The 14,517-nt window shown below is 38.8% G+C and overlaps 1 protein-coding gene across 1 annotated transcript; it reads right to left on the reverse strand.

Moving 5' to 3' along the window:
* Positions 1-8,784: 8,784 nt before the first annotated feature.
* LOC122094749 lies at positions 8,785-9,591 on the reverse strand. The gene has a single exon (XM_042665352.1). The coding sequence runs from the start codon at positions 9,589-9,591 to the stop codon at positions 8,785-8,787; it is 807 nt and encodes a 268-aa protein (XP_042521286.1).
* Positions 9,592-14,517: the final 4,926 nt, after the last annotated feature.

The raw sequence follows: 14,517 nt of genomic DNA on the forward strand, positions 1-14,517 counted from the left end.
TTTTTCTGTTTTCCTTCTCTAGTTGTTAGTCTACTGTAATTGGGGTTTTTTTTCCCTGTTGATGGCAGTGCCGAAGTTGGGGTCAAAAATTTCCTTTGATATCTCTATTCTTATTCCTCATTAATAAAATCTCTTGAGCCTTTAGCGAAAAAAAGCCTTTAGCGAAAAAAAAAAAAACAAGTCTATAGGTATTTCCAGTAACTGTTTAATCCTGCTAGTTGTGATTTTCGGGAGCCTAAGTGTTAGCTATCATCCTTTCATCTACATTCCTTTTCCTTTAATTGTCCCCCCCCCCTTTTCTAACTGATAAATCTAATGCAGTTGGGATTAAAGTTTCTCTTTCCTGTCAATATTGAACCATTAGCTAGATTATAATTCATAGCAAGTTGGGGCTATTGCTGTCCACCAACATTAAGGTTTCTCTAATTTATTTAGCTTTTCTTGACAAAATTTCTTCTGCTATATTCCTTATATTATACATAATATTTCCTTTCTCCTTTCCATTATTTACTTTTATTTTTTCTTGCAATTTTTTCTTTGTTATTGAGTTATTAATTATTCTTTCTCACTGTTTTTTTTCTCTCCCTAGAAGATTAGATATTATTAAGATGAAGAAAAAGAAAAAAAGGAGAATTCCTAAAAAACTTAAAAAACAACCTAGAGAAATGAGTCCCCACCTTTGGCATTGCCATCAGCAGAGACTCACAATTGCTTTATGAACCAAAATCTTGATCTAGAGGTGGCATCAATTGTCAACTCATCATTAATATGATGAGGGAATGCAACCATCACAACTGAAATGCCCGTTTTTGCTACATCTTTCACCAATTAGTCTGTAATAGGGTTGGCCTCCCTAAAATAATGGGTGATTTTTCACTAAATTGTATCAAGTTTGACTTTCTGATAAGACAACTCCTAGGCAACGAACCGTGGGATCCTCTTATATTGAAATAGAGTGACAACAACGATCAAATCCGATTCTATCCAAAGAGAGTTCACCCCCTTGTCCTTAGTATATGGGATCCCTTTGATGATACTCCGTGCTTCGACAATGAAATTGATGCATATGTCTAAATAAACCTTAAAATTAAAAATGACTCTCCCTCCTTGATTATTAAAATTCCCCTCCTCCTGCTCTTCACAGATCATAGAGAAGTTGCGATTTTTTAGATTATAGACTGAAGAACTTCAAAGGCATGTCAAGATGAAGAAGTCTTTAACGATGATCGAGATTAATTCAAGCTTTAAAGTGTCATTTTTATATAATTTTGTAGTTACTTAAGTTCTCAGATGGACTCAACGATGGTCTGTGGGATACTTTCATCAAAACAAAAGCAGTGGTATATAGGTTTGTGAGGACGATTGGTGGGATGGGGACAGGCGCAAGTGTAGCCACCACCATGTCCTCTCTTTCATCTCTTGTGGAAGGAGAGGGAGATAACCGAATAAGTGTTGCCAACTAAAATTAGGGTTTAGGACCCACGCAAAACAAAAAAAAATGACTCTATGACCGTATGGGAAAATTGGTCGAATCATCAGTCTGAGTAAGGGTTAAGTAACGGTCTAGGGAAGGTGTTAGGACCCTCAGTCCACCTGATGTGAAACTGCCTTTCTATTACTTGGCAAAACATGCATGAACTGTCACAAAAAGAAATAAAAAGTTGAAAATGAGGCATAAGAATTCAAGGAACACATATCTGGAAGTTTAGCTGCAAAATAAGGGTAGTATACTCGAATGTAAACAAGATAAAGATAATGTGCAACACTTATTGAAAACCCTAACTAGGAAAACCATAATGATGCTAAGGAATCACCCAAGATGATGAAAACCTTGGTTATCACGATGAAAACATGATTAAATAAATATGAAAATACATGTACAATAAAATACAGTAAAATTATGAAAACGCCCCTGAGGCACAAAACTAGATTGAAAAAATTTGACAAAAATCCCTAAAAATCTCTAAAAATAGGAGAAAGCATCGTAATATGAAAACAATAAAAACATAACAACACTACATAAACATAATACGATCATATCCCCGTCATTAGTAGAGAAGAAGAAAGATGATGTATTTTATACAAGAAACAAGCATACACATCATGGCGTATGAACCAACTACATAGGCCCGATGAAGCATGGACATAGATGCCAATGCCATCAAGCTACTTTACAATAGTTTCCTTATAAATGCACCACCACTACCTATCAAGATAGGACCATACATCTTGAAGGCATGCAAAGCCTAAAACACCCTCAAAATAACAATGAAAACGATAAAACGATCATAAAGAGTACTTATCTTGATGGAGGAAACTCAACAATGATAAAATAATAATAATAATAATAATAATAATAATAATAATAAGTGGAGAGTGGCTGGAGGCTTCTCTAGACTCGGTAGAGAAGCTTTAATTCGAAATGACACTTGCCCAAGCACTTAGGAGTTCAAAACTTGCTCTTTTGAACCAACTTCAGTCAATAAGAAGTTCTATATGCTGAAAAAATAGTCCAAAGGAACCTTCCCAACGTGGAGAATCCTATATTTATAGACTTTAGAGGGATTGCAGCCTCTTTCACACATTTTGAGGTTTAGGAAAACTACCTAAACCATCCATCAAGCATCCAAACAAGAATTATATCATCAATAGTGCAAAATAGGGTCACACACTTGACCAAACTCTATCCAACTTGTGGGAGGTACTTATCACATCACAGGACTCTATAGTGGCTTAGGAAACAACTTAGATGAATTCCCATCCTTAGGGAAGAGGTTGAAACGATGTATAACTCTCCAAATTTGAGGAAGAAGAGTCCTTGTATATCTGAAATTACCTAGATAATCGACATCTACAGGCCCTGTCTCTGTTGAACAAAAGCTTCTAAATGTCAATTGGGAAGAGTATCTTAGTTGACACCCAGAAGGCAATGTTTGACACTCTTAAGGGGTGTCGACATCTATGGACCTAGTCCTCGATGTCGATACAATCCTTTTTGAGTGTCAATTCATGTAAAAAGGCATTTTTATGCATTTTTGCCACTTTGGATAGTTTACTTCTAAACTAGGCTAGTTCTAAGAAGAATTGGGCTAGTGCTAGCCTACCTAGCATAGGGATCATGAACTTGGAATGCCTATTACTTAGGCTGCCATGAATCAGATGATTCAAAAACCATTATTCCACTTATTACGTATACCTTGATTGGACAGAGGAATAGGGGACAGTAATTTGTTGACAGGGAAACATCCTTCTTAAATTAGGGAGCAATGAGCTTGATTTCCTCCCAAATGGTGATATGGCAAAACAACTTGACCTGACATCTCGGCAATTCTCAGACTGTATTGGATAGACTCTTCCCCTCAGGGGTATTGTTATCATTTCATATGGATGGTTTGTGACCTTGTTATGTCTATAAATATATGATCCTTACACATCAAAGGAAACTCATGAGCAACCTTCGAGTGTGACAAAATGAAGTATCTACAGAGCCCCTATTCTACAGTTGACCATGGAAACTGATGGTCTTCTGTGCGTGAAGCACTTACTGTTCCGCATTACTGATGTTTCACTAGTTGATTAACCATTAATGCATCACTTGGACTCTAATCAACTGTAAGAAACTTTAGGAATCTTAAATGATGTAAATAAACTCCAACAACTAGTTTTTTTCTTGGAATTAAGAATAAATTATGAAATCTAAGATGATTTAATACTTCCTATTAATTTATAATAAAAAGCGGTTTTGGATTTAAACTTGAATACTTCCCACCTTTAGAAAAATCGTGCTTGACTTTAAATGCTAGTTTGTATATATATATATATATATATATTACTAAAGATCAGCAAATAATATCATTAATAAAAAATGGATGGAAAAGAGAAACAAAATCTATTGAACTAAAAATCAACCTTCAGCATGTCCATCAGCAGATTTTTAGCCCAATCACAAAATCTACATAAATTGAAACCCGGGTCTTCTATGAAAATCCCAGCTTACATCAGATAAAACAAAAGAAGGAGTTGTTAACCATGAGACTAAAGTTTTTGATCCAGCTCCATGCTTTGCCAGCTTATTTGTAGCGACATTAACATTCCTGTAATAGTGAAAAATTACCCAATTGGTCTATATTCCTTGTAAAATAACCATCACTGCTCAAAACACCATGGAATTCTTTGATTCCTAATGCAAGTAACCACTGCATTGGAGTCACACTCAATCCAGAGATTTTCAATGCTCAAAATTCAAGCATGATGCAGACCATGAATAAAAACAATGAATTTTGCCATGAAATTAGTCTCAATATCTTCATAGTATGAGAAGCAAATGAGATGATTACTTTTATCATCCTGTAAAATTCATCCTGCACTTGAAAATCCAGGATTTTCAAAGGAACACCCATCAATATTCAGCTTGCAATAAGATGGAGAAGGAAAGGTTCAAAATAATTCCTAAATTTTTGAGAGGGCAATCTTGAATTTGTAATATGGAATTTCTTTGAAAGAACCAAATCATCCATAGAAGAGACCTGGATAGGCACAAGGATGGAGAAATCCTGAAGATCCTTCAATATTGCTTGAACATACAAGAAGGGGGCCTGTTTATATCATCAAATTTTCTTCTATTTCTTTCACTCCAAATATGCATGGGGATGATAATGCAAAGGGACTACCACAATCTATTACAGGGAACAACTCCAACTTTTCTTTTCCACCAAAAAAAAAAAAATCTCCACAGATTGGAAACCAGTCCATTGGTGGTCAAAAAAACTAAGAATCCTTGATCATACCACACTCAAGGAAAGATGGTTGGAGGATTCTACCTAATTTAAACAGAGCCTACATTTTGATGGAAGGGGAACAAAACACCTTCTTATTTTATCATCGTTGGAAGACTTTCATGCACTAGATGCCATCCAAAGTGAGATTGGCTAGGGGTAAGACCTTCCAACCAAATATGACAAGACCAATTATTTTTAGGATATTTCTTCCTTAGACATTCGCAAGTTGAGATAACTGAAAATTGACCAGATTCAATTAACGACCAAATCAGCTTATTCGATGCAGCAATGGATGGGATAGGGAAAGATAAAAAATGCGGTTGGAAATTAATTGATCTCATTATACATCACCTCAGGCAGCACTCATTCCCCTTCTTCTATAAAATTAGAAATTGAGACTGTTGCAGAGCACAATGGCAGCCATCTCCAACAATCCATCGAGAATTATTAGAGACAAAGCCCACACTTTCTTTGATCCTGGCATGCTAGAGGATGAGGTAATATGGTGTTTTAAAGAGCCATTAGCTGCAACAAATCTTCCTCACAAGGACTGAGCCAAAGGAGAGTTTTTGATTTGATGTACCAGTAGAATTTTAGCTAGAAGAGCTAAATTAATATCATTAAAGCAACGAATACTCAGGCCGCCCTCCAATTTTGGCTTGCAAACAGAGTCCCACTTCACAACAATAGCTTTAGAAGAGCTCTATTCACCACTCCATATGAAATTTCTAACCCATCTCTCTATGGTTGCAATAGAAGAAGCATGTCATAAATAAACTAAGAAATTGTGAATCAAGAGGCTACTCATAACCATCTTAACTAATTCCACCCTTCTAGCTAGGGAGAGAAGTTTCTCCTTCTAACTAGCAGATTTGCCTTAAATTTATCCATTATTGGAAGAATTTTATCCTTCTTGTCCTGACCTTTAAATAACTCTATCCCAAGATAACGGGTAGGAAAGTGACACTCTGAGATGTTCAAAACATTTTTAATCCTGTGTTTCCTTTTCATTGAAATGGATCCTAGAATTTTTTTGCTTGTTTCTAGATTTATTTTCTGCCCAGATGAAGCCTGATACTCTTCCAGAAACCTTTTAAGCTTCTTTATTGCCCTTATTTCTACAGTCATGAACAAAAAACGATCATCTGCATATAACAAGTGAGATGGAGTGATACTAGATGAGGGATACTTTTCAGGAAACCTTTCTCCTAAAGATCTTGGAAGCATCTGTGTAGTACTTCCTTAGCACCAATGAATAACATAGGGGATAGAGGGTCCCCTTGACGAACACCTCTTTCCACCCCAAAGAAGCCCACAAGACCACCATTGATTAAAATAGACAACCTATAAGATTTTAGAATCTGTTTAATCTAGTGCATCGAAGTTTTGAGAGAAGACAAATTTAGCCAAAACATCAAATAGGAGTTCTCACTCTGAAGTGTCAAAGGTCTTCTGCACATCCAATCTGAACCCAATATTTTCACCAAAACTTTTAGAAGCCATCATATTTGATAGCTCAGAGGCAATCCCTATATTGGAAAAAATAATCTTCCCTTCTGAAATGCACCTTGCTCCTCAGAAATAATGCGGTGTAGGAAAGGGGAAAGCCTTGTTATCAAAATTTTAGGATTTTTTTTTTTTTTTTTGCTAAAAGATGCTATTATTAAAATAAAATGGAAAAATACATCAACAGTAAAAGAAAATGGAAACACGGCCGAAACCGCTAGAGAAGCTTGCTCTCTCCATCTTCAGCATGGCCATCAGCAGAGAAAGCAAGAAACACCCTAGCAGAATCTGAATCTATGCCTGTCCATTGCATCAGTTTCAATCTCCATCATAATATGTCTTGGGAATGTCACAGAAGTTTCTGTGATTCTTGATTTTGAAGCCTTCCTTGCCAAATAATTTGCAACCACATTTGCCTCGCGAAAACAATGAGAAATTTTCCACGAAATAGAGTTCAGATAGGGGAGAATAGCCCTCCATCGTTGAAGCACAAACCATGGGACTTGGTTCTTCTGCATAGCAGACACCACACCAGCAGAGTCTGACTCAACCCACACTTCTCTCGCACCATATCTCTTTGCCATGATCAGACCTTCCAAAACTGCTTCAAACTCAGCCTCGAAGATTTTTTTAATGCCTAAGTAAATACTAAATGAGTTGCAAATCTGACCTCTTTGTTCCGAGCAATACCACCAGCACCTGCCCTTCCTGGGTTCCCGAGAGGGCTCCCGTCGACATTGATTTTAAACCAATTTGGGTGGGGTTTGCACCAATGCACTTCCAGAGGCGGAATAAACTTAGGGGCCTCTATATGTAACCCCAATTTCCTGCAATATGAGAAATCGTTGATGCTCTTCACTTCACCCTTCAAACTACCCAAACAAAGACTAAGCTCATGGAAAATAAATTAAAAAATATGTGCATCGGATCGAGCCTTGTCCTCATGGCTTCTTTTATATCTCTCCCACCAAATATTAGCTGCAATTATTGAGAAGCTCATAAGCCATGGATATTTTAAGTTCAAGATTCTTGCCTTGGACTTCCACCATTTTATCAAACCTTTTATAGATTGATGAATCGGCCAAGAAATCCCAAAACAAGGACAAAACCTTTCCCATATGCAAGTCGAGTATGGACAGTGAATAAAGACATGGTCAATGCCATCATCATCTTGGTTGCAGAGGAAGCATCTCGATGCCATCATAATGCCTTTAGCTTTAATCAACTCGTCCGTTGGGAGTTTCCTATGAGCAAGCCGCCATCCTAGGGTAGAGTACCGTGGGGGAAGCCCTTTCCTCCAAATCAAGGAGAACCAAGGAACTTTTGGGGATTTTTCTCTAATTTCATCCCATGAAGAAGCCATAGAAAAATTCCCCATCGGAGATAATTTCCAGGCGCAGAAATCCTCCATCTGAGCATGGCAAATAGCTATCTCCTTGATAGATTTAAAAATATTATTTAGAAGATCCGACTGCACTATAGGGAAGTTCCATTAACCATCCTGGATAAACTCACACACTTTGGCATTAGAGTTAGGGGGGGAAAGGTCCCTAGTCTGGATCTCCTCCATCAGAGATTTAGGTCCCTACCATTTATCCTTCCAAAAGTTTGTCAAATTGCCATTGCCAATGACCCACCTCTCGTTCTCTAACACAAAGTCCCATGACTTCCAAATCCCCAAGGCAATTGATGACAGCTTGCTTCCTTTGGAAAATTTACCATCCTTCTTAATAAATCATGCATGAAGGAAAGAGCTATCATTCGATTTCCCATGTTTTATTCTCCAAACCATTTTACATAGCATAGCTTTATTCAAGTCTCTTAGCTTCCTAATCCCTAGGCCCCCTTCTTCTTTGGGCTTGCACAGAGTATTCCACTTCACTGTAATTGCTCTCGTGCTGTCCACCTCCCCTATCCATATAAAGTTTCGCATCCATCTCTCTATAGTAGCTAGAAGAGATGAAGGCCACCAGTATACCGCAAAGTTGTGAGTAGGGATGCTAGAGATCACAGATCTGACTAGCTCTGTTCATCCCGCCATTGAAAGAAGCTTACCCTTCCACCATGCAAGGCGCTTCTTCAGATTGTCCATCACAGGCATGAGAGCGTTCTTTTTTAACCGACCCTTAAAGATTTCAACCCCTAAATATTTTGTAGGGAAGCTACATCTCTAAATTCCCAAAATATTAGAGATACTCTGCCTCCTTGCTGGACCAATCTTGCCGACGCAGAGCTTACTTTTGTCAAGATTGATGTATTGACCTGAAAATTCTTGATATTTTGTCAAATTTTTTTTTAGATTGTTTACGTATCTCAGGGAAGCATTGGTGAATATAAAGATATCATCTGCAAACAAGATGTGCCCTGGGGTTTCAGCACCTCTTGGGCCCTGGATTGGCTTTAGTTGGTTCGACTGGATTAGCCCCTTCAACCCCCGAGATAGGACTTCTTCTGCGATTATAAACAGCATCGGTGAAATCGGATCACCTTGTCTCAGGCCTCATTCCACATTAAAAAAACTTTGCGGTCCTCCATTAACTAGAATTGATATCTTAGAAGATATTAGAATTTGGTTGAGCCATCCGATCCATCTCTCAGAGAAATCGAATCTATGCAGAACATAAAAAATAAACGTCCAGTCAATTGTGTCATAGGCTTTTCTGATGTCGATTTTTATGCCGATACCCCCTCCTCTGTTGGAAGAGAACATCAAGTTCGCAAGCTCTGAAGCAACCATAATATTGTCATGAATAATCTTTCCTTTTTGGAAAGCGCCTTGCTCATCAGATATTAATCTGCGAAGAAGAGGCTCCAACATCAATGCCATCACCTTTGTAATAATTTTACAGAAGAAGTTTCCCATGCATAGGGGTCGGAAGTTTCCTAGGTTATCTGCCCCATCTACCTTAGGGATCAGCACAAGGAAATTATTGTTCACACCCTGCAGCATGCAGCTTGAGCTGAAAAAATATCTGACCGCGTTGCTCACTTCTTTTTTCACAATTTGCCAGCATCTTCTGAAGAAAGCCCCAGGGAAGCCGTCAGGACCTGGCAAGCTGTTCGGATCAAGCTTCCACACAACCCTTTTGATCTCTGCATCGCCAGGAAAGGCATCTATGTGGTAATGATTAGCTTGGTTTAGGATCAAGGGAATATTGTCCAGTAATTTCTCATGCTGAACCGTCGGGGTTGCTTTGTGAAAATTCTCATAGAAGTCAGCTATGTAGTTCCCTATTTGGATGGGATCATCAACCACAGAGCCGTCTTGCTTCTTAATTGATCTGATTGCGTTCTTATTCCTCCTCATTTTGGTAGAAAGGTGAAAGAATTTGGAGTTTCTGTCACCAAATTTCAGCCATCTAATCCTTGCTTTTTCAGTCCACATTTTTTCATGATTTTCCATGACTTTAATCAGGGTAGTCTTAGCCTCGGTCTCCAAGGCATACAACTAATCATCCATACCTTCTCTATCAATCTACACCTGAATCTGCTCTAGATCCCTTTTTGCCTGTTCCAGCGCCCTATCTAGGTGAGGAAAAGCAGACCTTGCCCAATCTCTGATCACACCCTTAAGCCTTTTAAGCTTATTGACAAGAACATAGATAGGACCTCCCGAAATCCATTCCGACCAAGAATCCGCCACCACTCTATCGAAGTTGTCGTGATCCATCTAGAATCGGTGAAATCTATATGGGAAATTCTGAGGCCTATGACTAGATTCAGACATAAGAAGCAATGGGGCATGATCGGAACCAATGCGTTGAAGAACATGTTGGGAAAATTCCTGAAAACTATCAAGCCATTCTTCGTTACAAAAACTTCTGTCCAGAACCGAACAAACATTTCCACGGCATCAATTGTTTGTCCAAGTGAATTTTCTGCCAATTGAGGGAACCTGAGACATGGAGCAAGCATCAACCATGGCTCCAAATTCTGCTGCAGAGCTTAGACTAAAGTTCCTTGTGCCTCGTTTTTCATGAGAGTGGAGAGTGGTGTTGAAATCACCCATCATCGCCCACGGGGTAGGAACCAAAGGGGAATTAGCCGCCAAAAGTGTCCATAAGGATCTTCTCTTTGCTCTGAACCAGCTGGCATGCACAAATGTCACCTGGATTCGATTGGCCCCCCAAGTCATGGAGACAGTTATGTGTTGCTCCGAATTAGAGACAACCACGGGCGCTCTCAAATTGCGCTTCCATAGAATCCACAAGTTAGAGACTCTACTTGCTCTATGATTAGAGATAACATCGCTATAAAATCCCAATTTATTAAAAAATAAATTCGGGAAATCACTCACAGAGATCATCGGCTCTGCAATACACAGGAGGTCTGGGTCCTTCTTATTTATAATGTCCCTCAAGACACGTTTACCGAACGCCTTTTGCATCCCTCTAATATTCCAAAATAGGATCTTCATAAAATCACATATGGAGCACAGTCTCACGATCAGACCTTGACGCCTGCCCCGTCACTGCGGTTGTCTTCCCTTTTCTACTTTCTCCCTCTGCCCTGCATATGGCATTATCCAGTTCCACAATCACTTGGTGTTGAATGATCATCTTGCCTCCTAAATATTGAGAGGATGCCATGCTAGAGACCACATGAACCTCCTCACCACAGTTCTGAGTTCTCCCACTCTTGCCGCTTCTACCTTGGGCTCTTCCTCCACGACCAGCAGTATACGACACTCTATTCTTGCGAGGTTGTAATTTACGCTGTAACTTCTCACTCCCCACATTTTCTGGCACGCCTACCATGATCGACACTGTAGCCTTATGCATATTTTCTTCCTCAGAGGCTTGCGATTCCTTCTCAGAGGAAGAGAAATCAGATTCAGTTGGGTCTGATCCATATTCATATCCACCTTCACCAAGTGGGTTATCCACCATAACCGGGTCATCAGTATTACCAGTAGGGACGTGAGATATTGGAAGTAATATCTCCAAATCACCTTGATTCAATCTATTCAGTTGACCTTCCAAAATAGGAGGGGAATCTCCCATTGGAGGATTTCCATTGTTTATGGTATTTTCCTTTAAAAAAGGGGCGAAATATTTCCTTCCAAATTAGTCCTTCCAATGTCACTGGAAGCATCTAGATTTTCCGCCGGTGAGAGCCTCCCACCCTCTGTCCGACCAACACTGCCTTGGTTTAGATTCGCATCTACATCTCCCTTTAATCCTTCATCGGACCTCTCCTTGCTTTTTTTCTCCATGCATTGGGTGATAGAGTGACCCAGTTTTTTGCAAAACGAGCATCTTCCAATGTTGTCTTCGTACAAGATTCTCTGCTTAAACCAGAATAGAGTGTTCGTCCTCGGTTGCCTTCTCTCCACCTAGATCTCCTCCACACGAGAGCCCCCTAGTTCCACTTCTACGAGGATATGCGCATAGCTACCCATAGTGGTGTTCCTCGTCCTACGGTCTATCTCCACAGGGCGTCTTGATGCCTTGGCCATTGATAGTAAAATTCGCTCATGCCAATATTCCATAGGCAGTTCAGGATAGCGAATCCACACCAATTTAATTTGGGTATGATCATCGTGAATACTAAATTCTAGGCACCATTGCTGAAAACGAATGACCCATCCCTTCACCTTAACTGGGCCTTGTTTCCACATTGAGGACATGTCCCCTTCGATTTCAAATCGGAGAAAAATAAATCCTTTCCCCAAGGGAGCAATATTTACTCTACCTTTCAGATTCCAGGCTTCCTTGGCAGCACTTCGCACATCATTCATCAAAATAAATCGAAAATTGACTCTTCCGATCAGCGCAAAGTTGAAACTTTGCAGCTTCTCCTCATATGCTTCCTGAGGGATAACTACCTTACTGAGGGGCCCTGCATGAATCGGATCTGGCCAACTTTTTAGGCATTAATCTGAAGAAAATTCGCTAAACAGATGGGTCTGAATTGGCCAACTTTTTAGGCATTTTTTATTTTAGGTATTAAAGTCAGAAAATTATTATTAACCTCTTTTGTAATCACCCCTTCCTTGAAAAAATCAATTAAAACATGACATACCTTAGGGCCAACAATATCCTAGCAGGAACAATAGAAGGTACCTAGGAACCCATCTGGGCTAGGTGCACTAGAAGGATCAAGATAAAAAATCATTGCTCGAATTTCTTCAGCAGATGGAATAACAGTGAGGACCTCATTATCTTATTCATTGAGCATCCTTGGAATCACAGATAAAAGATTGGCATTTTTATCAGTGACCCCTCGTTTATGAAACATCTGAAAGTGACTAACCATACGTTGGTTGACACCGTCAGAATACTATCATCCTCCGTCTCAAGCTTTCAAATCAGATTCCTGCCTCTCTTGATCTTGGCTGAGGTGTAAAAGAACTTAGAGCAACGATTACCCTCTTTTGGCCATCACATTCTCTCCCTCTCAGCCCACAATTTCCCTTGAAGCACAACTGCATTGTCAAAAGTTTCCCTCGCTGCAAGTTCCTGTTCAAAAGAAGAATCATCTAGCCCATTCTCCTCAATGCTCCTTTGAACCGAATCTAAAGCCGCCTTTGAAGTCTCAAGTTCTAAATCAATATGTGGGAAAACCAATCTAGCCCATGACTTCAAAGGACTTTTTTTTAGCTTTTGAGCAACAATAAACATAGGAGTTCCTCTGACTGGCACCTCCCATATTTCTTTGACGATTCTCTTAAAATCTTCATGATCTACCTAAAACCTCTACAATCTGAATGGAATGTTAGAAGCCCGAGACACCTCATTACGATCAACTACAATAGGGGAATGATCAGAGTAACTCCGCTTCAAAACATACTGAGAAGTAAAAGGGAAACATTGCAACCATTCTTCATTGCAGATACTACGGTTAAGCACCGCATTGACATTACCAATAGCCCTATTTTTAGACCACATGAAATTGAGGCTAGAAGTCGTGATAGGGAGGAGCCTAGCTGAGTCAAGAAAAGTTGTAAAGTCCTCTGCAGATCCTTGATTCAATCGACCAGAGTCCCGTTTCTCATGAGAAAATAAGTAAGCATTAAAATCACCATAACTATCCAAGGCAGCAACGTACCTGAGATCGAGCATAAATCATACCATGCCCAACGCCTATCAACCCTGAAGCACTTTGCATGAAAAGAGGAACATAGACAAAAGACAAGACATATACTCGAGTTAAAAGATATTATCATTTTGAGAAATGTCTAAATGATCTTGTGAGAATCACTGTACTCAATTGGTTCAACACCTAGCTTGTAAGAAGTCTTATTGTTGTTTTTTGTGGGCTTGTTGAATCTTATAGTTGTACTATGTCTACAGAAGGAAGAAATTCTTGGCCGATGCTTTGAGTACTCAATCCGAGGGACTGAGTAACTACACCTTTATGTTATTGACCCTGTATTGAAAAAAAAAAAAAAAAATCTATAAATAAAAAAAATGGTAAACTAAAAATTTTGTATGAAAAATAGAATAAAATAGAATATTATTCTACAAGCTTGTAAAACGTATATATATATGTATATATATATTTTAATAAAAATTCATACATTATAAAAATTTAAGTTGCGAATAAAATATAAAAATATTGCATAAAATGTAATATTTCTCACCCCATGTATATAAAAAAAAAAATTGAATGCCCAGAAAAATCCATAAAATGTATGCTAAATTTACAAAGATTATATATAATAAAATAATTCTCTTCCTCAAGACATCTTCTATTGATGATGGCTCAAACACATTTCTTTGGCTTGACAATTGGCTTCTTGATGGTGTCTTTATTTTAAAATATGATGACAGAATCAGATATGATGCTGGTTTAGATAGGTTTGCTAAGGTTTCCTCCATCTTGAGAAATGGGAATTGGCTTCCTGGCCCTGGCAATTCTGTCTCTCTCATAGAGGTTTGGAAGAAAGTCCCCAATATTCGTTTTAGGCCTAGAGGTAGTGGGGATCTATTCAATGGGATAACTCTACTAATAAATCTACCAGTTCTATTGCTTGGAATCTGGTGCACATTAGAGCTCCTGTTGTTCCATGTTTTAGATCTATTTGGTTTAGTTCTTCCATCCCTAGGCATTCCTTTACTGCTTAGAGGGCTATGACTAAATCGCTCCCCACTCAGGAGTTTCTTCTTCAAAGAAATATAGCCATTTCCAATTGCTGCTTTTGTTGGAACTCTATAGCAAGTGTGGATCATCTTTTTTTCTCCTGTCCCTTTTTCAAGTCGGTTTGAAATGGTATCCTCAGGAAATGTTG

The sequence above is a fragment of the Macadamia integrifolia genome, chromosome 12 (assembly GCF_013358625.1).
Source record: "Macadamia integrifolia cultivar HAES 741 chromosome 12, SCU_Mint_v3, whole genome shotgun sequence".
NCBI lineage: Eukaryota > Viridiplantae > Streptophyta > Magnoliopsida > Proteales > Proteaceae > Macadamia > Macadamia integrifolia.